Source organism: Cucurbita moschata, unplaced genomic scaffold, assembly GCF_002738365.1.
Source record: "Cucurbita moschata cultivar Rifu unplaced genomic scaffold, Cmos_1.0 Cmo_Scf00018, whole genome shotgun sequence".
Classification (NCBI taxonomy): Eukaryota; Viridiplantae; Streptophyta; class Magnoliopsida; order Cucurbitales; family Cucurbitaceae; genus Cucurbita; species Cucurbita moschata.
The window spans coordinates 533,755-554,326 of record NW_019268534.1 but is presented as its reverse complement, the minus strand read 5'-3'; the positions used below and the strand labels follow the sequence as shown (position 1 = coordinate 554,326).

General features: G+C 36.4%; 4 protein-coding genes and 1 pseudogene across 13 annotated transcripts; 2 read left to right on the top strand and 3 right to left on the bottom strand.

Annotated features, from left to right (window-relative positions):
- The first annotated feature begins 70 nt into the window (after positions 1–70).
- LOC111456194 (GPN-loop GTPase 3-like) lies at positions 71–5,262 on the top strand. Of its 3 annotated transcripts, none has more exons than XM_023097995.1 (10): positions 71–224; positions 1,210–1,402; positions 2,477–2,585; positions 2,670–2,751; positions 2,894–2,979; positions 3,148–3,251; positions 3,346–3,476; positions 3,590–3,683; positions 4,370–4,425; positions 4,951–5,262. In XM_023097995.1, exons 2-10 carry the CDS (start codon positions 1,358–1,360, stop codon positions 5,045–5,047), a joined length of 804 nt encoding a protein of 267 aa, XP_022953763.1. In that variant the 5' UTR covers positions 71–224; positions 1,210–1,357; the 3' UTR covers positions 5,048–5,262. The 3 variants fall into 3 exon arrangements, with proteins under 3 accessions (XP_022953763.1, XP_022953765.1, XP_022953764.1); XM_023097997.1 differs by having other exon boundaries at positions 75–224; positions 1,288–1,402; XM_023097996.1 differs by lacking the exon at positions 71–224 and adding an exon at positions 852–959.
- Positions 5,263–5,579: 317 nt separating this feature from the next.
- LOC111456190 (U-box domain-containing protein 3-like) lies at positions 5,580–10,375 on the bottom strand. 4 transcript variants are annotated; one of them, XM_023097988.1, is made up of 5 exons: positions 10,065–10,375; positions 8,413–8,693; positions 8,212–8,328; positions 6,236–8,059; positions 5,580–6,055 (listed from the first exon to the last, which is right to left on the bottom strand). In XM_023097988.1, exons 2-5 carry the CDS (start codon positions 8,686–8,688, stop codon positions 5,993–5,995), a joined length of 2,280 nt encoding a protein of 759 aa, XP_022953756.1. In that variant the 5' UTR covers positions 8,689–8,693; positions 10,065–10,375; the 3' UTR covers positions 5,580–5,992. The 4 variants fall into 4 exon arrangements, with proteins under 4 accessions (XP_022953756.1, XP_022953757.1, XP_022953754.1 ...); XM_023097989.1 differs by having other exon boundaries at positions 8,413–8,688; XM_023097986.1 differs by having other exon boundaries at positions 8,413–8,744; positions 10,065–10,374.
- A 688-nt stretch (positions 10,376–11,063) lies between these two features.
- On the top strand, positions 11,064–15,993 carry LOC111455928. 4 transcript variants are annotated; one of them, XM_023097587.1, is made up of 6 exons: positions 11,064–11,439; positions 11,814–12,166; positions 12,206–13,233; positions 13,839–14,248; positions 15,461–15,530; positions 15,626–15,993. In XM_023097587.1, exons 2-6 carry the CDS (start codon positions 11,993–11,995, stop codon positions 15,684–15,686), a joined length of 1,743 nt encoding a protein of 580 aa, XP_022953355.1. In that variant the 5' UTR covers positions 11,064–11,439; positions 11,814–11,992; the 3' UTR covers positions 15,687–15,993. The 4 variants fall into 4 exon arrangements, with proteins under 4 accessions (XP_022953355.1, XP_022953354.1, XP_022953352.1 ...); XM_023097586.1 differs by having other exon boundaries at positions 11,065–11,439; positions 11,977–13,233; XM_023097584.1 differs by having other exon boundaries at positions 11,065–11,439; positions 11,814–13,233.
- Positions 15,994–16,114: 121 nt separating this feature from the next.
- Positions 16,115–17,647, bottom strand: LOC111455930 (gibberellin 20-oxidase-like protein). 2 transcript variants are annotated; one of them, XM_023097588.1, is made up of 2 exons: positions 17,295–17,647; positions 16,115–16,784 (listed from the first exon to the last, which is right to left on the bottom strand). In XM_023097588.1, the coding sequence occupies exons 1-2, from the start codon at positions 17,639–17,641 to the stop codon at positions 16,175–16,177; spliced, it is 957 nt and encodes a 318-aa protein (XP_022953356.1). In that variant the 5' UTR covers positions 17,642–17,647; the 3' UTR covers positions 16,115–16,174. The 2 variants fall into 2 exon arrangements, with proteins under 2 accessions (XP_022953356.1, XP_022953357.1); XM_023097589.1 differs by having other exon boundaries at positions 16,115–16,667.
- A 1,623-nt stretch (positions 17,648–19,270) lies between these two features.
- On the bottom strand, positions 19,271–20,486 carry LOC111455935 (annotated as a pseudogene).
- Positions 20,487–20,572: the final 86 nt, after the last annotated feature.

Here is a 20,572-nt window from a genome sequence, read left to right as displayed (position 1 = left end):
AGGTTTAAAAATTTTGGCTAGAGGGCAATTTAGTAATTTGACCATATATTTGTAGCTAAGTTTCTTTCGCTTCCGCGTTGAATCATAACACCAATTTCTCTCCCTCGCCGTCGCCGTCTTCTCCCGCTCTTTTTGATTTTCCTGCATTTTCCCACTAATTCGGTCTCATGATCAAGCTTCAATATCAGAAGGTTTAAGTGTTTTAATCATCTTCTGTTTTATTGGTGAGCTTTCATTTACTTTTCCCCTAAAAATTTGAGATTCTTTTTGCTTTCCCTTTTGTTTTCTCCGTTTTTTGATGTTTGAATTTGCTTATCGTTTCTCTTTGTTCCCAAAATTTGTTACTTCTTCTCTGGAGTTGGAAGGTTTTCGGTTTCTTCGTACTATTTTGTGGAGGAGGAAGTAAACCCAGTTTATTTTGCTGGATACTGTTTTTTTTTTTGGTGTAATTTTGCTTGAATGTTTGGGTTGACTTGATTTGGTCAAAGAGAAGATCGTCCTTGTGGCGGCTTGAAATTTATTTTTGTTATTTCAGGCTGAAATTGTGGTTGATTCTTCTTTCAATGGAATCTTGGTTGCCATTGAGAGGTTTTTTGCTCGAACTATTATAGCTTTTGCATTTGAAGACACAATTTCAGAACTTACTTTAATTAGAGAAAAAGCAAATATGAAGGATACGGTTTTTCGGGGAAATTTCTGTGTAGACATTTCTTTGGGTCAGTGTTTGTTTTTGTCGATTCCCTCGACGTTTAGGCCTCCCTTTTGTGTCTGTGTATGAGAGATCTCATTAGTTATCCTTGCTGGGTATTTTTTGGTATATTTATCTTGTTTCTCATTGTTTTTAGAGATCACGTTTTGCTGAATGATTTATTTTCGAATGTCTTTTCTATTGATGAACTTCTTGGCAATTGAGCTGCTATCAGTTTCAATTGGTTTGCTTTTCTGGATGCTCTGATTTTGTAGGATCTCTCGTTTTAATTCTCTATTTCTCAATCTTTCTCTTTCTTTTTTCTATTTTCTGGGTCTCACAGTTTAATTCAGACATATTTTTGTAAGAGTGGTGTGTTCTTTTCAACAACTGAAGCAGATTTTTCATTTTTCTTTTCTACATGTAGTACGTGATCATTTGTTTGTTTGTTTGTTTGTTTGTTTGTTTGTTTGTTTGTTTTTTTTTTTTTTTTACCAATCTTGCCTCTCTCTCCCTCACAGTGTTTATGGGCCAGTCTGACTTACTGAATTTGCTATTCGCGGTGGGTGTTTGGTGTTCTGCATATATTGTTGTTGCAGTTCTTGCATCATTGCGGATCATCTCCTGTCTTTGTCCGCTTTAAACTTGGGAGACAACTAGAAAGCTGCCATGGGATACGCACAACTAGTTATAGGCCCTGCCGGCAGTGGAAAGGTGATGGATCAAGTGCTTTGTTCAACTATTCATACATTTTTACTTGTTTTCTGCTTTATTATATTATTGACCTTAAAAATTAGCATCTAGCATTTTCATGAATATATCGTAGCCTTTGAATTTACATTTCATGCATTATGAATAGTAATCAAACTATTAATGTCTGCTGTATTTTTTCAGTTGAGTATTGTTTGTTTATATATGCTCCTAGACGAATCCAAAAACGTAAAATTTCATTATTGTATGCTTATTAATCAGCTGGTTTATTAAAGCATATGACCTTGTTCAAGAGGGTAGAGGTTTGAATCCACTTACCCTGCTTGTTTTGTTTTTTCATAAGAGACAATTTCATTGATGTTTGAAATTTATAAAAGGGATGTGTTGTTCATGATGCTTACAAAGGTTGGAAGCAAAATTATTAGATAATTTACACCAAAAAAAGACAAGGTATACAACATTTTCAAAAAGCCTAGCATAAGTATGTATCTTCTTTGTGAATATTTTTTGATTTCTTTCTTTGCATAAATTCCAAAAGAAAGTCGTAATGAGGTTTGTCCATGTCAAAGTCTTTGCATTGTTGAAGGTGTGGTATGTTAAGACCATGTTCAATAGCTCCTTTATCTCCCTAGGAAAAAAGTTGGTTTTGGGATTTATTTTCTTTCTTGCATAAAGGGTGCCATTTTGGAAATAGTTCACTCTGTTTCTTGGCTGTAGTGGGTTCCTTTTTTCTTTTTCTTTTTTTCTGGATGGAATGGCCATGATGCACACGTGTTGTTCTCTTAGCCATGGTGTCAAGATTGAGATGGCCGTTGTTGCCCGTTGGTGTGAGTTTCCCTGAAATCAGAGGGACTCCTTTTGCCTCTGGTTCATTTTGCTCTTACCTCCACTTGTTGAACTAAAAACAACATGAGGATGCGGCTGTATATCTCAAGGAATAGTAGCTATTTTCATATTCATTATTCAATATTGACTCCGAACCATTTTGAGTTTACAAAAGATAATTCTAATCTCATCTGTGAGTCTAAAATGGTAGTTACTTTTAACTAACTTCGGTGAAATTTTTACCTGAATCAGTCAACCTACTGCTCTAGTTTGTACCAACACTGTGAGACAGTTGGCCGAACTATGCATGTTGTGAATCTTGACCCTGCTGCTGAACATTTTGACTATCCTGTAGCCATGGGTAGGTGTATATTACGTTTGATGATCTTATGAATTCAAATGATCAATTCGCCGGTCTTAAGTGATTAATATTGCATGCTGACAGATATTAGGGAGCTCATTTCGTTGGATGATGTTATGGAGGAGCTTGGACTTGGTCCTAATGGTGGCCTTCTGTACTGCATGGAGTATCCTTAAGTGATTATGCCCTTTTCATGAAGTTGTGGGATTCAGTCGCTCTAAATTTTGAGTCTATTTTATTTGTGGGCCAAAATTTAAAGAGTGTGCGTGTGCTTAACACTTTATGAATTTCCTTAATCTTATTATTAGACATCTTGAGGAAAATCTAGATGATTGGTTGACAGCAGAATTGGATAACTACATGGATGATGATTATTTAGTTTTCGACTGCCCAGGTTTGCATACTCTCTAGCGTTTGCATGTGCATATTGACAGACGACTATAATTTGTATGAGGATAAAACTATCTTCAAAAAATAGTTTCTTTTTCGAGTTGGAATTGTGTATTGAATATCATCATTTTTATCATGTGTATTGAATATTATCATTTTTATTACTACGTAGGTCAGATAGAGCTCTTTTCCCATGTTCCGGTTCTTAAAAACTTTGTGGAGCATTTAAAGAGAAAAAATTTCAATGTCTGTGCTGTGTATTTGCTTGATTCTCAGGTTTGTAAATTCAAAGTTCTCTTTCTTATCTATCGCCCCAATAATGTTGTGGCCTATTCTTTACTCGTATACTGACAATTGCCCTATTTGTCAGTTCATGACAGACATCACAAAGTTTATCAGTGGTTGTATGGCATCTCTTTCAGCAATGGTCCAACTTGAATTACCGCATATTAACATCCTCTCCAAAATGGATCTTGTGACCAACAAAAAGGATATTGATGAGTATGTATCGCTATCACCATCTGCTTCTGTACTGGTTATTCCTTTGAGTTTTATCTTCATTGTTTATAAGTTTATAACTCTAATGCTTTAAACATTGTTTAAAAAAACTCTAGCTTCTTAAATCCGGAGCCTCAAGTTTTGTTGTCAGAGTTGAATCAACGTATGGCTCCACAGTTTTCAAAGCTAAATAAAGCTCTAATTGAACTGGTGAGCAGTTTACACCTTTTTCATACATTACTCAAGTTTCCGGTGCATGGTTGATAAGTTTTGTTTGCAGGCTACGCGAAAGAATTTTGTTGAATTATATGATAAGAATGTTATTGAAGTTTATTATTATTATTTTCATTCTCAAGGAGGGGTCTTTTTGGTGTGACAATTTCCTACAAAAGTACGTTTTAACTATTAATGATTTTATCTACTTTCATTTTTCCTCATGCAAACGTTTTGTACATATGACCTCTAACTCATTTTTTAGATTTTACATGATGTGGCTCGACTATGTGCCTATATCAAGTGAGATTTTTTCATGAACAAATGTGTTTGCAAGATGCAATCTTGCTATGAAATTTTCTTGAAGTCCTTAATGAAGGGCCATAACTGGCATGACAGTCCCACAGTCCCATGTGTTCTGGCTTTTGGTTATTGCGTGTTTCCTCAATTGCATTACTGGAAGTTGCACTTGGGTTGAACTACTTGAGTTTTAGTGATAAATATAACAATTATTCTTCTGTTGGGAAGGAATATGATGCTAAATCATGGTATTTGAAAAGATCATAAAAAATACTTTTAGTTTGTATTCTTGTTTATTTAATATTTTCAATTATGCTCTTTTGCAATGAGCTAAGAATGAGAATGCTGGTTTTGTACTTATTTACGTTTATTTATTAATTTAGGTGGACGATTATAACATGGTGAGTTTTGTGCCACTTGACTTGAGGAAAGAAAGCAGGTACTTTTTTAGTGTGCTCACTTGTTTTTATTTCAGTTCAACGAGACTATTTTTGTGGATACTTTGATAACGTTGTATATTTTCTAGTTGGAATTGAGCATTTTATTGCTACATTTGGTCTTCTGTTTACTTGTTTGTATCTATGGCTAGGTTGGTACACGACTTTCTATGACTTGTTATGGGTGTTTTGATGGTTGAAGTTTGTGCGATGTGATGTATTGGTTATTTCTAGAACATGTTTTAAACCTAGTCTTGTGGGGTTGATTTTACTGTTTATTCAAAGATAGAGTTCCATTGAACGGAATTGAAAGTTAGAGATTCTATTCCTCGCTCGGGTTAAAAATGAACGTTTTTTTTTCTTCTAAATTTTATCAGCTATGCAGTCCTTGGAGTGAATGACAGGAAGTTACTTTTTCCTGCTTATTGACTTGCTACTTTTTACCTTTGGCTTTTAGATGAGTTGATTTTCCTGTTGGACTCTTCAAATAAGGCAAATGGCTGATATTATCATTTTTGCTTGAACAGTATAAAATACGTGTTGGCTCAAATAGATAACTGCATTCAGTACGGTGAAGATGCAGATGTGAAGATTAAGGATTTTGATCCAGAGGATGATGATTAAATCAGAGTTGGGAGGTTTTTTGGGAGTCTTTTTGTTTGATTAGTACACGATAATCAAATCAGAATTTGAATTTGAGTTTGAGTTTCAGCTATCCATATGTTTGTATGTAAGTGTTCAAACTTTTTTTGTCTCTTTGTTTCTGGTGAAGATGAGTGTTACAACTGCTTGAAGCATTTGTTTTAATAAAGAAAATGAAGAGAAATACTGCGAAGAAATGGATGAATAGGAAGTTATTGTGATCTTATAAAGGCTGTTTTTTACTAAGATAGGCTGAGCTACTTCAAAAAAATAACAGAGGTAACCATTACTGTCCCGAATTCGGATCTTTGGACGAGCTTAATGAAAAAAAATCCCCTTATGTCTCTCGAGTATAGAGAAGCAAAGCTGACTCCATACTTCTAAAAAAATAACAGAGCATTACCATCCCAAACTTGAATCTTTGGATGAACTTGAGTATAGAGAAGCAAAGTTGACTCCATACTTGAAAAAATAACAGAGGTTACCATTACTGTCCCAAATTCGAATCTTCGAATGAGCCTAATGAAAAAAACCCGTGTTGTCTCTCAAGTATAGAGAAGCAAAGCCCGTCTCCCGGGTATAATAAACAAATAAATAGCAAAATTCAAGAGTCAGCAGTCCACAATATACATTATATGTACAACACTCACAACAGAACCAGTAGCCTAAAGCCTAAATCCACAGCAGTGGGAACTGTCCATGCTATGTTCTTACCAAGCTCAAAGCAAAACTAGAATCTAGAACCTACGAGTCTAGATTCACCAAAGAGAGAAGAAAAGAACAGGAATCCTACATTTACACATTAAGATCAAAGATATAATTCATAACTAAAGAATTTAAGTCTAGTAGTACACAATCATTTGAGAAGAAACTGATGGAAATTATACCCTTCAATATTAATTATGCATTGAGAAAGTTCTCTTCCTATCATTTTCCTTTCCCTGTGCTTCCATCTCTTTGATTCCGAAAATGACTGAGCAGCTGTTGTGCCTGCAATATATGAGTAACAATATCATTCTCGGCCACGCCCGAGAATACAACAGCCCAAGTTTCATTGTACTAAATCAATCAAGAATTTCGAAAAACGGAATAAACAAGTGAAGGGATTGCAAAAATGGAGTAAACAAATGTTATAGGTTAGCTGTGATCCCAAAATGAAAGAATAGATACCTTTTCTTTTGCTCTAGGTGTGCCAGACTGAGATAAGGCAACAAGGGGTGGGACAGCTCCTTCTTGGAGAACCAAGGTGCAAAACTTGGAACTATGAAGGCATAGTTGCAATAGAATAGATGCAACATTTTCCTTTCCTCTCATCGATCCAGACTCGACAATTTCTACCAACAGGGGGATGCCCCCTTCCCTCACGATTCCCAGTCGTCCCTCCGAAATTGTGGATAAGTTGGCAAGAAGTGCAGCAGCCTTGTCGACCATACCTTCGCCTGTGTCTAGAAGCTCGACAAGGTACTTAACAGCTCCTGCCTGAACGATACGAGCCTTATTTTCGTGAAAAATAGATAAGTTGAACAAAGCTGTAGCTGCATCTTTCTTGCCCCTCAGAGTACCCACACCTAAGAGATCCACCAAGGCTTTCACCGCACCGGACCGACCAATTTTGGCCTTGTATTCTTCTAATACAGAGAGACTGAATAAAGTTGCTGCAGAATTTTCTTTAGCAGCAGAGCTTCCTGTCTTCAAAACATGAATAAGTGGTTCTATAGCTCCAGCTTCTGCAATCATAGCTTTATTGTTTTCATTAATTGAAAGATTTAACAGAGCTGTCACGGCATGTTCTTGTATCAGCTTTCGTTCTGAATATAACAACGAAAGTAAGGGGCCTATTGCGCCGTATCGACCTATAATAACACGATTCTCGACATTGTCCTTGGCAAGAAGTCTCAATTCTTCTGCACCCTTCATTTGAACTTCATCCCTTTGGCTCTTAAGGTCTGCTATTAATTTCTTGATATGCAAATCTCCGGATAAGTTATCCATTCCACCATTGCAGTTTCCATTTTCCACTATGCCTGTTCCTGTTTTACAAGCCTGTAATTGTCCACCTCCTAACGACGAAGTAATCCCCGACGCTTCACTAAGAGATGCAGCAGGACGCTCTGATGTGATTTCTCCAGATAACTCCTTCGTATGTACGCGTTTATTTGATGTCTTTAACGACTCATTAAATGCTGATGGAATGTAATCGATGCTAGAGAAAGCACTGGAGGTTGATACACTTCTGCTGTAGATATACGACTGCTGCGGAGACGGGGGATCAAACTTTTCTGCTTCGTTCCCCTGACTTTCATTCGAATTTTCCCCGATTAAATGAGCAAAAACATCCCCATTTTGCTTGTCAGAACCCTTTTCAACTTCAGAGGATGATCTTGCAGTTGAATTACTGCCATGCAAAGAATAACGAAAGCTATCGCTTCGATTCAAAACCAACGACGATAAATTGGAAATGTTCAACTTGTTTTCGTCGCACCAATTCGATATCATGGCTTTAACAGTGTAATTGGGGGTGAGATTTGTATGTGTGAGCATCTGATGAGTGTTGGGGCAAATGTTTAGCCCGCTATCAATCCATTTTTGAATAGAGGATCTGTCATAAGTTTGGCCAGATGCCACAATTACTGGATCGAGCATCAACTCTAACGACAACGGGCAGCGAAAATAAGAAGGGACCGAGACTCCATTTATCCCATGAAAGTAGTCTTTTCTAACCATCCAATCGCGCATACGAATAATTAGATCCATAATTTGGTTGATGCGATGCAGTTCCTCCTTCGCATCGTTGCATTCAGCGTCGATTCTTTCCTTTTCGATGGCAATCGTCTCCTTCAGAAGTTCTTGATTCGACAACAGATGAAGTGCTTCGATTATTTTTAGAAGTTGTTCAGAGTTCGGGCCAATGCCACTTCTTTGACTGATTAGAGCCTCTTCTATGGATTCAGATATCCTTTCTTGCTTCAATGATTGAAGGCCTTCAAGACATTTCTGGACAGTTCATTAGATATCAATATCATTATTGTCAAGTAAACTATGAAAAAAGATGTATCAAAATCAAGACAACTCCAAACAGCTTAATCATTTAAAAAGAAAAAAGATAAATGACGTCATATTACGAACGTTTCAAAATTTATACATACCTGAACAGCACTTAGACTTGAGCTGCACGATACCGATTCAGACGACTTCCAAACATTCTCACAGATCGCTTGGGAAGCGTCTTGAATTTTTATAAGTAGTGGATCACATTTCAAAGCCTAAGATCCATACAAAACAAAGAGACTATCAACTTAAAATTACTGATATGAAAGTGTCTAATTTCAAAGCCTAAGGTAACTCACCCTGCAAATTTTGCTCGTCTTTGGACACCAGTTTTCGAGGAATTCTCGAGCCTCATTCACAGCTGTATCCAGCAACTCACATTCCCTATGATGTAACTCATTGGAAGATAGTTTGAGGCTAATGACATCATCGAGCACGAGTTTTAGAAGTTTTAATACAACAACAAGATCCTTGCAGCTCTTAGGAAGAGGCAAAGGCTTTGTAGTGTGGCATGAAACTAGATGAATGAATCTGGAAATACTGTTAGTCAGACATTGTACAGAGGCTGTTCCCATCTGTCCTGATTTCAGGGAAACATGACGACGAAATGAGAAAGATGAGTATAAGCTCCCTACAGAGACAAGATGTTGATTAATATCGACGTTGAAGAAAGCGTTAAACAAAAATGTAACGGAATGATTAAGAAGAAGTGAACATATTTTTTAGGACAACTAACCAGAATCAACTTATATTAAATGTTGGGTTCCTTGAACTTCCAAAGAGTTGTGCAAGGTGTTTTGTGCAATGATTAGAGAAAAGATATGCCTAGTGGAGGGGAGACCATCTGTAACCGCCCAAGCTCAAGCCCACTGCTAATAGATATTGTCGTTTTTGAGCTTTTCCTTTCGGGCTTCCCCTTAAGGTTTTTAAAATGCGTCTGCTAGGGCGAGACCCTTAATAAAGAATGCTTCGTTTCCTTCTCCAACTGATGTAGGATCTCACAATTCACCCTCCTCCAGGGCCCAGTGTCCTAACTGGCACTCGTTCTCCTCTCCAATCGATATAAAATCTTACAATTCACCCCCTCTTTAGGGTCAGTATCCTCGCTGACACACCGCCTAATGTCCACCCTCCTTCAAGGCTCAGCGTCCTCGTTGGCACAATGTCCAGTGTTAGATTCTACTACCATTGGTAACAACCCAAGCCCACCATTAGCAGATCTTATCCTCTTTGAAGAGGAGAATGAAGCATTCCTTATAAGAACGTGGAAACATCTCTCTAGTAGACAAATTTTAAAACCTTCCCAGAAGGAAAAGCTCAAAGAGGACAATATCTACTAGCGGTTGGCTTGGGCTGTTACAAAAGTAACTTGATTTCCAAACTCAACGAGCACGACCTTAGGTACACGAGTTCAGTTTAAGGACAGAAATTCCTTCAGACTTGCAAGAAAACCTCCAATTCAGTCCACCATTTGAGAACGAAAAATACCATCTCTCATAAGCAAATGTAACCCTTTCATAGGACCACTCCAAAAGAAAACCAGCCACCATTCCTCAACTTTCAAACAAACATAAGAAAGAAGCTCTTCAGCAGTAGAACCAAGAACTCCTAGAACAAGTCAAATTGATTTACTAGTAGAACCAAGCTCTTCAGCTACCAGATTCAAAACCAAAGAATTCAACTATCATTAAGCGATAAAAAGGGTCAATCCTATTGAGTGAAACAGAACTTCGTAACATAATTACATATTCATTCACTAGATGAACAGAGATCTTGATTTCCACTTAACACAATTTCTGAAAAAACAGTCCCAGAAAGCACAAACATCAATCCAACAATCATAAAACAATCTCATAAAAGGACAGAAAGCGCAAAAACCCCATCATTAGAAGCAATAAGCACATTCATGTAACGGAATTGTCGTAAATTCAGAAAAGAAAACTCATCTAACCTGCGACTTAAAAGAGGCGAATCACGCCACAAACTGATAAAAAACGACAACCATTTCACAAAAATCCTCCTCAGAAACTAAGCGGTAAGAATCTCCACGCACCCTTTCGCAAGAACAGCTCGCAGCGAGTGAAAGAGTCGAGAGAGAAAGAGAAAAAAAAAAAAACAAAAACAAAGGAGAAATGGCGAAATGCTGGAAGTGGGCTACCTTGTTCTTGTTTCGCGAAGGTAAAAAGGGTAAGAGGAAGAAAGGGAATAGGGGAAATCGCAATGGAAGATTGAAAGAAATGGCAAAATGTGGTTTTCTTTGGGACAATGATTGGATTAAAGGGTAATCAACAATAACTAATTTTGATTTATTTTTTTATTTTGATTTTATTTTTTATTCAGTTCTTTTCAATGGAGGATGATGATGATGATGATGGGAAGTCATGGCTTCCAATAGACATGGACGTGGATTAGCTTGTGAAATTACTATTATACCCCTTTCATAACACTCTCATTAATTTGTTTATTAATTAAAATTCCAAATGCCTTTAAAGTTTCCATTTTTATTGATATTTATTATTTTTAATTTCTTTCAATTTAAATTTTTATATAAAAAATTATTAAATAATAATAATAATTTATAAATTTTACTGAAGTCGGTGTATCCTATTTCAAGTTGGTTGAATTGGTCGAATCGTCTCAACCGCAAACCTAATCGAGCTGAATTTTTCAATTTTTTAAAAAATTAATCCACACGAAATTGAAAAAAAATATAATTATGAGTCGAGTGGTCGAGTCATATGAATGCTTTTACCATTTAACCCAAATGTAGTTTTTGATATATTTACGAAAAGTGAAGGGTTATATTGTAATTTTTTATTTTTTATTATTATTATTATTTTTGTATTTAGCAAAAAAAGGAAAATACTTCAATTTTAAATTATTGGAGAATTTTTAAACGACACACATAAAAAAAAAAAAAGGGGGAAAAAAGCGCTCGGAAATCTAGAGAGAATCCTGTCGTAGATGAAATAAAGAAATTGAGAGAAGCATTCAATCTCCTTCATTGAATTTTTTACTTCATCCCTTTGAAGGAATTCGTAATCGAAGTCAAAGATCAGAGTATGTGGGGTAGGGTTGAAGTTGAACTGTGCCCTTTGAAGATTTCCCGATTTCTTTGTTTCCTTTTCTGCTCTGGAATTCGATCTATGCAGCAAATTTTCCACCCAAATTTCTCTACTTTCTATCTCCGAATTGAATTTCCGTTTCCAAAATCGATTACGAAGGGGCACAAACGGCGGAGTTGGGGATTTGAGATGGTGAGAAGACTCGGTTAGCGGATTTGGGAGTCGAATCTTTTCAACTTCTTGTGTCTCCTGCTCCTTCAGGTTTGAACCCTAATTTTCTCGTTGAAGCTGGAAGGTATTCTTATGGATTTTCTGGTATTTGTTTCTTCTGTTGCTTCCTTTTGGTTCGGTTACTTGTTTAATCTATGTTGATTTCCTAATACGATTGAAGTATTTTTTCTTCTGATCGTTGACTTCGTTTTTCCTCCTTTTTTGTTGGGGATTCTTGGATTGAGCGTGTCAGAATGTTAGACCTTTTTATCTTTACTGAAATAAGCTATTTTCGTCGTAATCTTGCTTTGGTTTGTGTCTCTTTTTCGAAGTCTACTGATGATTTGGCCATCGACAGTGGCTTTATCTTAATGTTTGATTCCAGTCGTGCTAGAATGGGTCTGTTGAAATTTGCTATATTCCAGGTATGAACAGCTCTGTTTCTTCAAGTCGTGCTACCTCTTCGAGTTGCAGTTTCATTGGATTGTCGGAACTACAAGACATATTCATAGTAGGAGGGGTTTGAGTTAGACCCGGAGTGTGAAATTTTAATTTACTGGTGCTCAACTCCGTATGCTTTATTTTCAGTTCCTAGCATTGGAAGATGTCGTGGGGGAGGGGTAAATCTCCTGGCTGGGCAGCGGTTAACCTTAAGCAACAGAATAGTGGCCTTCAAGATGAAATTGACCCGGACCCATTCCCACCAATGTCTACTGCTCTTTCCTTTCTGCCACCCCGTGAAAACGTACACAGAGTTAATGGTCGTTCAGGGAGATCTTTCTCGTCGACACCCCTTCCTTCTGCCGATTCTTTAATGTCGCCAGAAAATTTTGGTACAAAAAAGACCATACCTGGTAATTCTAGCATTCGAAGTGGCAAGAAGTTGGTTGAAGAATCCACTGATGTTTTAGCCTTCTGGAAGCTTAAAGAGCTTCATTCTTGGGCTGATATTAGCTTGATTGTGGATATAATGGAAGCTGTAAATAATAACTTCAACGAGGCGTCTAAGTTATTAAAAACAATGGTTTCTAGTGACAATTTTGAGATCAATAATGAGATGAGCACCTTAGGACTGCATTCCTCTAATGATGTATCATTGGTGAGGGGTAAATCTCCTGGCTGGGAAGAATTTAACCTTAAGCAACAAAATAGAGGCCTTCAAGATAGAATTGATCCGAAACCATTCCCACCGATGCCAAGTGCCCTCTCCTCTTTGCCACCCCGTGAAAACTTGCACGGAGTTAATGGCCGTCCAGGGAGATCCTCCTCATCTTCACCTCTTCCTTCTGCTGATTCTCTAACTTTGCCAGAAAATTACAGTGCAAAGAAAATACTTGGTGATTCTAGCATTCAAAATGGAAGGAAGGTGGTTGAAGAAACCACTGACGTTTTAGCCTTTTGGAAGCTTAAGGAGCTTCATACTTGGGCTGATTTTAGCTTGATTGTGGATATAATGGAAGCTGTAGATAATAACTTCAATGAGGCATCTACTTATTTAAACAAAATGGTTTCTAGTGACAATGTTGAGATCTGTAACGAGATGAGCACCTTAGGACTGCATTCTGCTGATGGTCTACCGTGCAATGGGAAGAATGATGTAACTATATCATTAGGAAGAACTGTTAATAATCCCATCCCTAGTTCCACACTAAAGGATGTGCAAGACATGCATCAAAATATTAATGATAAATTGTTTGAAAATAATTATCATGAAAGAAATTTCTTTCATAATGTTGGAAATCCAAAAATAGCTCTTTATTGCTCAAAGTCTGCTCCTATTGAGCCCGAGTGGGAAGAAGATGATATTTACCTGAGCCATCGGAAAGATGCTATAGCAATGATGAGGTAAATAAGTCTTCTGTCGACTTTATTATCGGGTTGTTTTTCTACTTCAATTTAATTTGTTTCCCTTAATAAATATATTTTTTTAAAATTTCCATAACAAAAACTTCTTTTTTTTTTTCCTGCTTTTATCATTGTGATGCACCACTAGGATTCTCGGGTCCTTTGTATTTATTATATATTTTTACCGTGTGTGAGAAGAACGTTTTAAAGAATTTATATGTATGGGGGATCTCTTCTATAGGTTGTACCTTGAGTTATGAGTAGACAACAGTCTGTTTGTATGAATAAGCTAATTTATGTTGATAGCTCAAGCTTTGGGGATTAGTAGAAAGTCGACGTGTTAAGAGGGAGTTATTGAATCCAAGTTCATGGTAATTTTTTTTTTAACTCAAATTGACACTGTAATCATACTCAAAAAGAAATGTTAAAAAATAATTGTTGGACAATTATTCTTGACCTAGGCGCTCTAGTATTGTGGCTTTGGTTTTTATGTTGTAGTGTAAAATATATGGGTCTTGGGAGAAGGTTCAAGTACTCAATGCTATAGGAGTTGATGTCTTGCTTAATATGATCCGATGTTATTTGTAATTTTCTTTAATCAATAGGTCTGCATCTCAACATTCAAGGGCAGCCACTAATGCCTATCTTCGGAAGGATCATGCTTCAGCCAAGTATCATTCATCGAGGGCTCAAGAACAATGGCTAGCTGCAAAAATGTTAAATGCTAAGGCAGCCAATGAAATTTTACAAACAAGGAATAGTGAAAATGGGCTCTGGAAGTTGGACTTACATGGGCTTCATGCAGCAGAGGCTGTTCAAGCCTTGCAAGATCACTTGCTGAAAATCGAAACTCGGAATGCCTCCAATCGGTCGTTGTCGCCAAAGAAAGCTGAAAGGAAGGGTTTCCATCGTGTTTCATCCCTTGAGTATCTTAGTTGTATGGGCGTAAAGTTGGACAAAGAATTACAATCACCATTACCTAGGCATAGGCCGACATCATTGGAAGTCATAACAGGTAAATTTGTACCTGTTGCTGTTTAACTCAACATTTGTGTTTTGTTAAAGTTTGGTTGTCTATATTTTTTGTTTTGACGTTTTTGTTCATTCTTTTCACATTTATTTTTCTTGAGAATGGAATGATTGTATGACAGTGTAACTGATAACTTTAGAGGTTGACTACGCTTTTGTTGGCTTTAGCCTTTATCAATTCCAGAGAGAGATTGGTATTTTCTACATTATTCAGTTCATCAAGATTTGTTCTTGGATTGATACTTCACTATTGATAGGCTGTATGAATTGTGAGGAAAAGTTTAGGAGTCCAGAAATTTTCGAGAGAGGGGAATGAAGCATTCCTTATAAGGGTGTAAAACCTCTCCCTAGTGGACACGTTTTAAAACCTTGAAGGGAAAGCCTAAAGAGGACAATATCTACTAGCGGGTGGGCTTGGGCTGTCACAAATGGTATCAGAGCCCGACATCAGACGGTATGCCAGCGAGGATGTTGGACTCCCAAGGGGGGTGGATTGTGAGGTCCCACATCGGTTGGAGAGGAGAACAAAGCATTCCTCGTAAGGGTGTGGAAACCTCTCCTTAAAACCTTGAGGGGAATCTCAAAAGGGGAAGTACAAAGAGGACTATGAGCTTGTTTCTTTGCATTTATTGCATGCGAGAGTCATTCAAGTAGCCTTAATCAAAGTATCTTGTAAAGTGATTCGAATCACGAGTTCAGAAACGAGTTTTCTTTACTCTTGATCTTGATCATCAAGGTAAGTCATTCTAAAACTTTCCCCTAGGTTGATTCTTTATCATTTTTGGAGTTTTTAGATAATTTAGATCTAAAGATCTTGTTCTTCAGCAAGGTCGTTAGATCAAATCTCAAGAGTTTCATAACTCCTAGTGCATCTTACCCATGCATGTACCTGGAGGAAGGTGCTTGGGGGAAGTAATGGCAATTAGTTAGCTGGGGATGGATGGGTGGATACACGTTTCGTGACTGTGGGTCCCTTTTTGTAATGAAGGACAAAATAGAAATCTGTTTAGCTAAGGCCGGGAGGCTATATATATATTAGATATAACAATGAGTTTCATCATAGGTTGATTTGACTGAAGGGAAGGATTTAAATGTCGGTGACGCTAGCATATTTTTTTCGTAAAATAACGAATTCTCGTGTGCACTACTGATTGAAACATTGACGATTGTACTTATGATGTTTTGTTCATTCCCAAAGGAGTAGGCAAACATAGCAGGGGGGAAGCTGCGCTACCAAAGGCCGTGACAAGTTTTCTTAGTGAAAATGGGTGAGTCTACTTTTCTTTCCATTTTGACTTTAACCAAAAAGAAGGGTAAAAATGTTTATAGATTCATTCTACTTCAACCACTTGATAATTTGCAGGTACCGTTTTGAACAGTTGAGGCCTGGGACGATCAGCGTTCGCCCAAAGTTTCGTAGGTAAATGAGTACCTCTTATTAGTAATAGCTTCGAAGTTATTCAGTCCGAACGTAGATTAGAGTCGTTGGAGGTTAAGTGAAACGTGTAAAATGACTGAAAATGTTATTTAGAAGGAGCTCTGTAGGATTGATTGTTAACCACATTACTGCATTGTTATTTTGTTGTCTTTCCTGGAAAAGATAGCACCTAGGAAGAAGAGGTTAGAAGAACTCTGGAATCCTGGGATTGTATTCTATTATGATTCATTATGGCGATTGCACTAGTTGAGTCTACTTCTCTAATCTATTGAAAATATAATAGCTGATTTGCTTATGACTTCATCAATGTTGATGCAAATAAACTGATGTGGTAATATAAACTTTAGAGTACGAAGTAATTTATCATATAGATGGCATTACGAGCCAAATGATTGATCATCAAATAGGTATTACCATCTTAAACGTCGATGATTTAATATTTTAATGTTTATTTGTTGTAGTTATCCAATGATATTATGTTCCAATAATATCCTTTAGTGCGTATCTAGCATTCACACCACTCTTTTCCTTAAAAAGCCTATATTGTTGGGTTGAAAATGGGCGATAAAGTCTTGATTTCCCTTCTCCAACAATCTCACTCGGTGCATATATTTCTTTATCATCATCTTCGGTTGTCAAAAAGAAAGCCATAGAGAATCGCTTCATATTATTTTTCCTTAACACAACTCTATGTACGGCAGATCTTAGCCTCCCATTGCTCCAAGCCTCCATAAAATCACCAATGTTCACCATGAGATTATCGTCCTCGCTTGGCCTTGGCCTTACGTCCATCCAGTCTCCTCCTTTCAATCTCATTTGTAGCCCTCTAATGTCATTTTGGAACACTATCGTCACATAGCTTAGGTCAGTGTGCTTCTTGAACACTTCGAGTTCTTCTTCTTCTTCTTCTTCTTCATTCATGCTTCGAGGAGTGAAGCCGTTTATTCTTAGGTAGGCATTGCAGTTGCTGAACTCGGAATCATAGAATTTGTCTTCAATATTATCCCCCAAGATGTTTAGTAATAACTTCACTACTCTTTTCGATACTTCTTTCATTTTGCTTCCATATTCGTCTAGAAGATTGCTGCAAATAAACTCGAACATACAAACTCCAAATAAAGAAGAAGACGAAAAATGATTGATTATTATATTCTTTCACTCATTAATATATTGAACACAAAATTAAAAATTTAGAATTTTAGTGAACACTTCGAATCTTTAGGAACTTAACTCTAGTACTCAAATCTAAAAATTTCAAGAAGTTATCTTATATCTTAATCTATCTTTAAATTATTCAAAATTAAGCATATCGGGTAGTGTTTTAGGAATTAATCTCTATGAAAAACTCCTTAAAAGTACAAAAAGTACAAAAATTTAATAGTTTATCTAAAACCTCACAAATTTAAATTAAGTCATAGATCCAACGGTATAGCACTCATAATGTATAAACTTCTTCGAATAATTTCTCTTAAAATCGTTAAATATGTGAGAAAAATAAATAAATACTTTAAATTTGTATTCGGTGGTTATTAGAAGACATTAAGATTTCAATAGCTAACATTCTTAGAAGAAGAAAGGAAGAAAGAAAGATGACCTGAATTCAGTGGCTTGGTGCCCGAATAGGGATTGAGTGAAACCCTGCGCAGCAGCAGAGGCTGAGAAGTTGGGTCCCGAAACCTTGAAGCTTTCAAAGAAAGGCGACACCACAAATCTCGGGGTGTACGAGGAAGCTCCCATTGTCAACTTTTGCTTGGTTTCCTCTGGTGAAGAAAAAAGTTGGTCGGCGCCGGATATGAGTTTCTGGTAGAGCTCCTTTGAAAGACCATGGTTTCTAATGAAGAAGAATCCGAATTCGTTGCACGCTCTAAGTAGAGAAGATGCAGCGGATTCGGTCAAGCTCTGACAGCTAATGTCTATCACTGGAATTTCCTCTATCGACATATTGTGCAATACGTCTTCTTAAAATATGACATTTATGTTTTATTATATATGTTAAACGAACACGACTCTCCACAATGGTATGATATTGTCTACTTTGAGCATAAGCTCTCATGGCTTTGCTTTGGGCTTCCCCAAAAGGCCTCATACCAATGGAGTTAGTATTCCTCACTTATAAACCCATGATCACACCCTAAATTAGTCGATGTGGGACTTCCATCATCCAACAATGTAGACATCAATTTGTTTCGGGTGACCCTCTCGAAAAAATATCCATTTAAACAGGGAATGAAGAAGTGAGCAGGAAAAGATTTCTTCTCGTTAAATAAATGAGGCCGGGGATAGGGATTGTATTCCTCGTCCTCGTCCCCGTCCTGTAGACATCTCAATTTTTTTTTATTATAAAATATAAGTATAATTTCACGGGGTTGAATTAATCAGATTTTCGAGTCATTAGATTTTATGACCTTAGAGTTCCCGTAATTGAGTCATGAAAAAGAAAATTGCACTTTCTTAGTATAGCCAGTAACTTTCAATTCTTTTAAATCTTTCTTAGTCATCCTATCTTTAGGATCGTTCTCATTTACATACGGTCTCGAATTATTCATGTACCTCTTTTTTGTTCGGGTATCACGCTAGGTATCTTTTTCTTACACGCAAGTATAAGAAATAAAATAAATTATAAAAGAAAAAAAAAAAGAAAGAAAGAAAGAAAGAAAAACAATTCCAAGTAATTTATATAAAAAAAAATTAGGTCAATGAATAGTTCCAAATTAATTTCAAGCCATAAATATAAGTTGAATAATTCTTAGTAATAAATGAAACAATTTATTATAATTAATACAAAAACTATTATATTTATCTCTTATTTAATTACTTTAATAAACACTTAATTGCATTATTTAATATATTTTATTATTGAAAAAGAATTACCTATACATTTCAATCTATTAAGTGCAAATTTATATAACATAATTTCCAATTAATTAGAATGTGGACTTATTTAAATTAAATTTGGGATAAAATTGCACAACTCGTCTCTAAATTATTCGTTTTTATCTGATAAAAATTTTAACATAAAAAATATTTAATAAATCTCTAAACTTTTAAATTTATATTAACGAAAATTAACTAATTCATATATGTAAATTTGTCAGGACTAATTAAAATTTTATAAATGTATTAAATATAAAATTGAAATAATAGAGACCAATTAAACAATTTATTTGGAGAAGGATCTATCAGACACAAAATTATTTATGTCAGGGACCTATTAGATACAAAATTGAAAGATAAAGACCTATTAGATAATTTCTAAAAATAGGGATCACCGGCTAAAAGTTAGAGGTAGAGGAGATTGAATTTGAGTTGCAAGGAGCTGTTTTGAAAAAAAAAAAAATCAAGAATTTAATCTCCAAAATTCTATGTTGTTTCTAGATAATAAAGTAGGATTTTTCACTGTGTTCGTAGGACATTGAGCTTCACCTTTAGTGAAGAAACCTAGATGGGCAGAAGCCAAAATGTTCATATTAGTCTATAGCGATCGGTGGATTGAGCCTTTCAAAAAGCGAGGCGTTACACTTTATACAAAGTAAAAAAGCTAATTAATAAAAAATATTAATTTTATACTGATGCCATCACAAGTCGATTATCTAGTGTATATTTCAGTACATCATAAGATAGTTATTTACGACCCAAATACCGATAATTTAATATTTTAATGTTTATTTGTTGTAGTCGAATCGAAAGAGATAATCCAATGACATCATATTCCAACAAAATCCTTAATCGTGGCTCCAACTTTCTCGTAATTGTTTTCCCTAAAATGCTTATATTGTTGGGTTGAAAACGAGCGGTAAAGTCTTGATTTCCCTTCTCCAACAACCTCACTCGGGGCGTGTATTTCTCTAGATTCATCTTTAGGTGTCGATGTGTAAACGATAGAGAATCTTTTCATATTATTTTTCCTCAAAACGACTCAATGTATGGCAGATCTCAGCCTCCCATTGCTCCAAGCCTCCAATAAATCTCCAATGTTCACCACAAGAATACCGTCCTCGCTTGGCTTTACGTCGATTTGGGAACACTATCGTCACATAGCTGATGTCGGTGTGCTTCTTGAACACTTGAACTTCTTCGTCGTCATTCACGCCAAGAGGAGTGTAGCTGTTTATTCTTAGGTAGCCATTACAGTTGCTGAACTCGGGATCATAGAATTTGTTTTCAATATTATCTCCCAAGATATTTAGTAATAGCTTCAGTACTCTTTTCGATATATCTGTCATTTTGCTTCCATATTCGTCTAGAAGATTGCTGCAAATAAACTCAAACATCCAAACACAAATTAATGTCTAAATAAAGAAGATAATGATAGAACAATCGTATAAAATAAAGCCTATAGTTAAGAATTGCGCAGATTTTAATAGCGATTAAAGCAAACATTTTTAAGGAGATGACAACCCGAATTCAGTAGCTTGGTGGCCAAATAGGGATTGAGTGAAACCCAGCGCAGCAATAGAGGCCGGGAAGTTGGGTCCTGAAACCCTGAAGCTCTCAAAGAAAGGCGACACCACAAATCTCGGGGTATACGAGGAAACTCCCATTATCAGTTTTTGCTTGGTCTCCTCGGGAGAAGAAAAAAGCTCATCAGCGCCGGAGATGAGTTTCTCGTAAAACTCCTTTGAAACGCCATGGTTTCTGATGAAGAAGAATCCCAATTCGTTGCACGCTCTAAGTAGAGAAGATGCAGTCGATTCGGTCAAGCTCTTACTACCAAGGTCTATCACTGGAACTTCTTCTATCGACATATTCTGCAATATGAATAAACTCTACAATTTTGGAAACAAACACGAATATGACCTTTTTCCAATTTTGTTGGAGTGTTGTTCCTTAAATAATGTTCTTTTCAATGGTTGCGGACTATGGTGTAGTAAA

What these genes read in the sequence shown, in the direction of transcription:
- LOC111455928 (XM_023097586.1), top strand. Translation starts at nt 11,993, where the DNA reads ATGTCGTGGGGGAGGGGTAAATCTCCTGGCTGGGCAGCGGTTAACCTT. An exon ending in ATCATTGGAAGTCATAACAG is followed by an intron (nt 14,249 to 15,460) that starts GTAAATTTGTAC and finishes TCATTCCCAAAG; the next exon opens with GAGTAGGCAAACATAGCAGG. An exon ending in AGTTTTCTTAGTGAAAATGG is followed by an intron (nt 15,531 to 15,625) that starts GTGAGTCTACTT and finishes GATAATTTGCAG; the next exon opens with GTACCGTTTTGAACAGTTGA.
- LOC111455930 (XM_023097588.1), bottom strand. Translation starts at nt 17,641, where the DNA reads ATGTCGATAGAGGAAATTCCAGTGATAGACATTAGCTGTCAGAGCTTG. An exon ending in CACCAAGCCACTGAATTCAG is followed by an intron (nt 16,785 to 17,294) that starts GTCATCTTTCTT and finishes GTTTATTTGCAG; the next exon opens with CAATCTTCTAGACGAATATG.
- LOC111456190 (XM_023097988.1), bottom strand. Translation starts at nt 8,688, where the DNA reads ATGGGAACAGCCTCTGTACAATGTCTGACTAACAGTATTTCCAGATTC. An exon ending in AGACGAGCAAAATTTGCAGG is followed by an intron (nt 8,329 to 8,412) that starts GTGAGTTACCTT and finishes TATGGATCTTAG; the next exon opens with GCTTTGAAATGTGATCCACT. An exon ending in CAAGTCTAAGTGCTGTTCAG is followed by an intron (nt 8,060 to 8,211) that starts GTATGTATAAAT and finishes TGAACTGTCCAG; the next exon opens with AAATGTCTTGAAGGCCTTCA.
- LOC111456194 (XM_023097995.1), top strand. Translation starts at nt 1,358, where the DNA reads ATGGGATACGCACAACTAGTTATAGGCCCTGCCGGCAGTGGAAAG. An exon ending in TTTAGTTTTCGACTGCCCAG is followed by an intron (nt 2,980 to 3,147) that starts GTTTGCATACTC and finishes ATTACTACGTAG; the next exon opens with GTCAGATAGAGCTCTTTTCC. An exon ending in GACTTGAGGAAAGAAAGCAG is followed by an intron (nt 4,426 to 4,950) that starts GTACTTTTTTAG and finishes TTGCTTGAACAG; the next exon opens with TATAAAATACGTGTTGGCTC.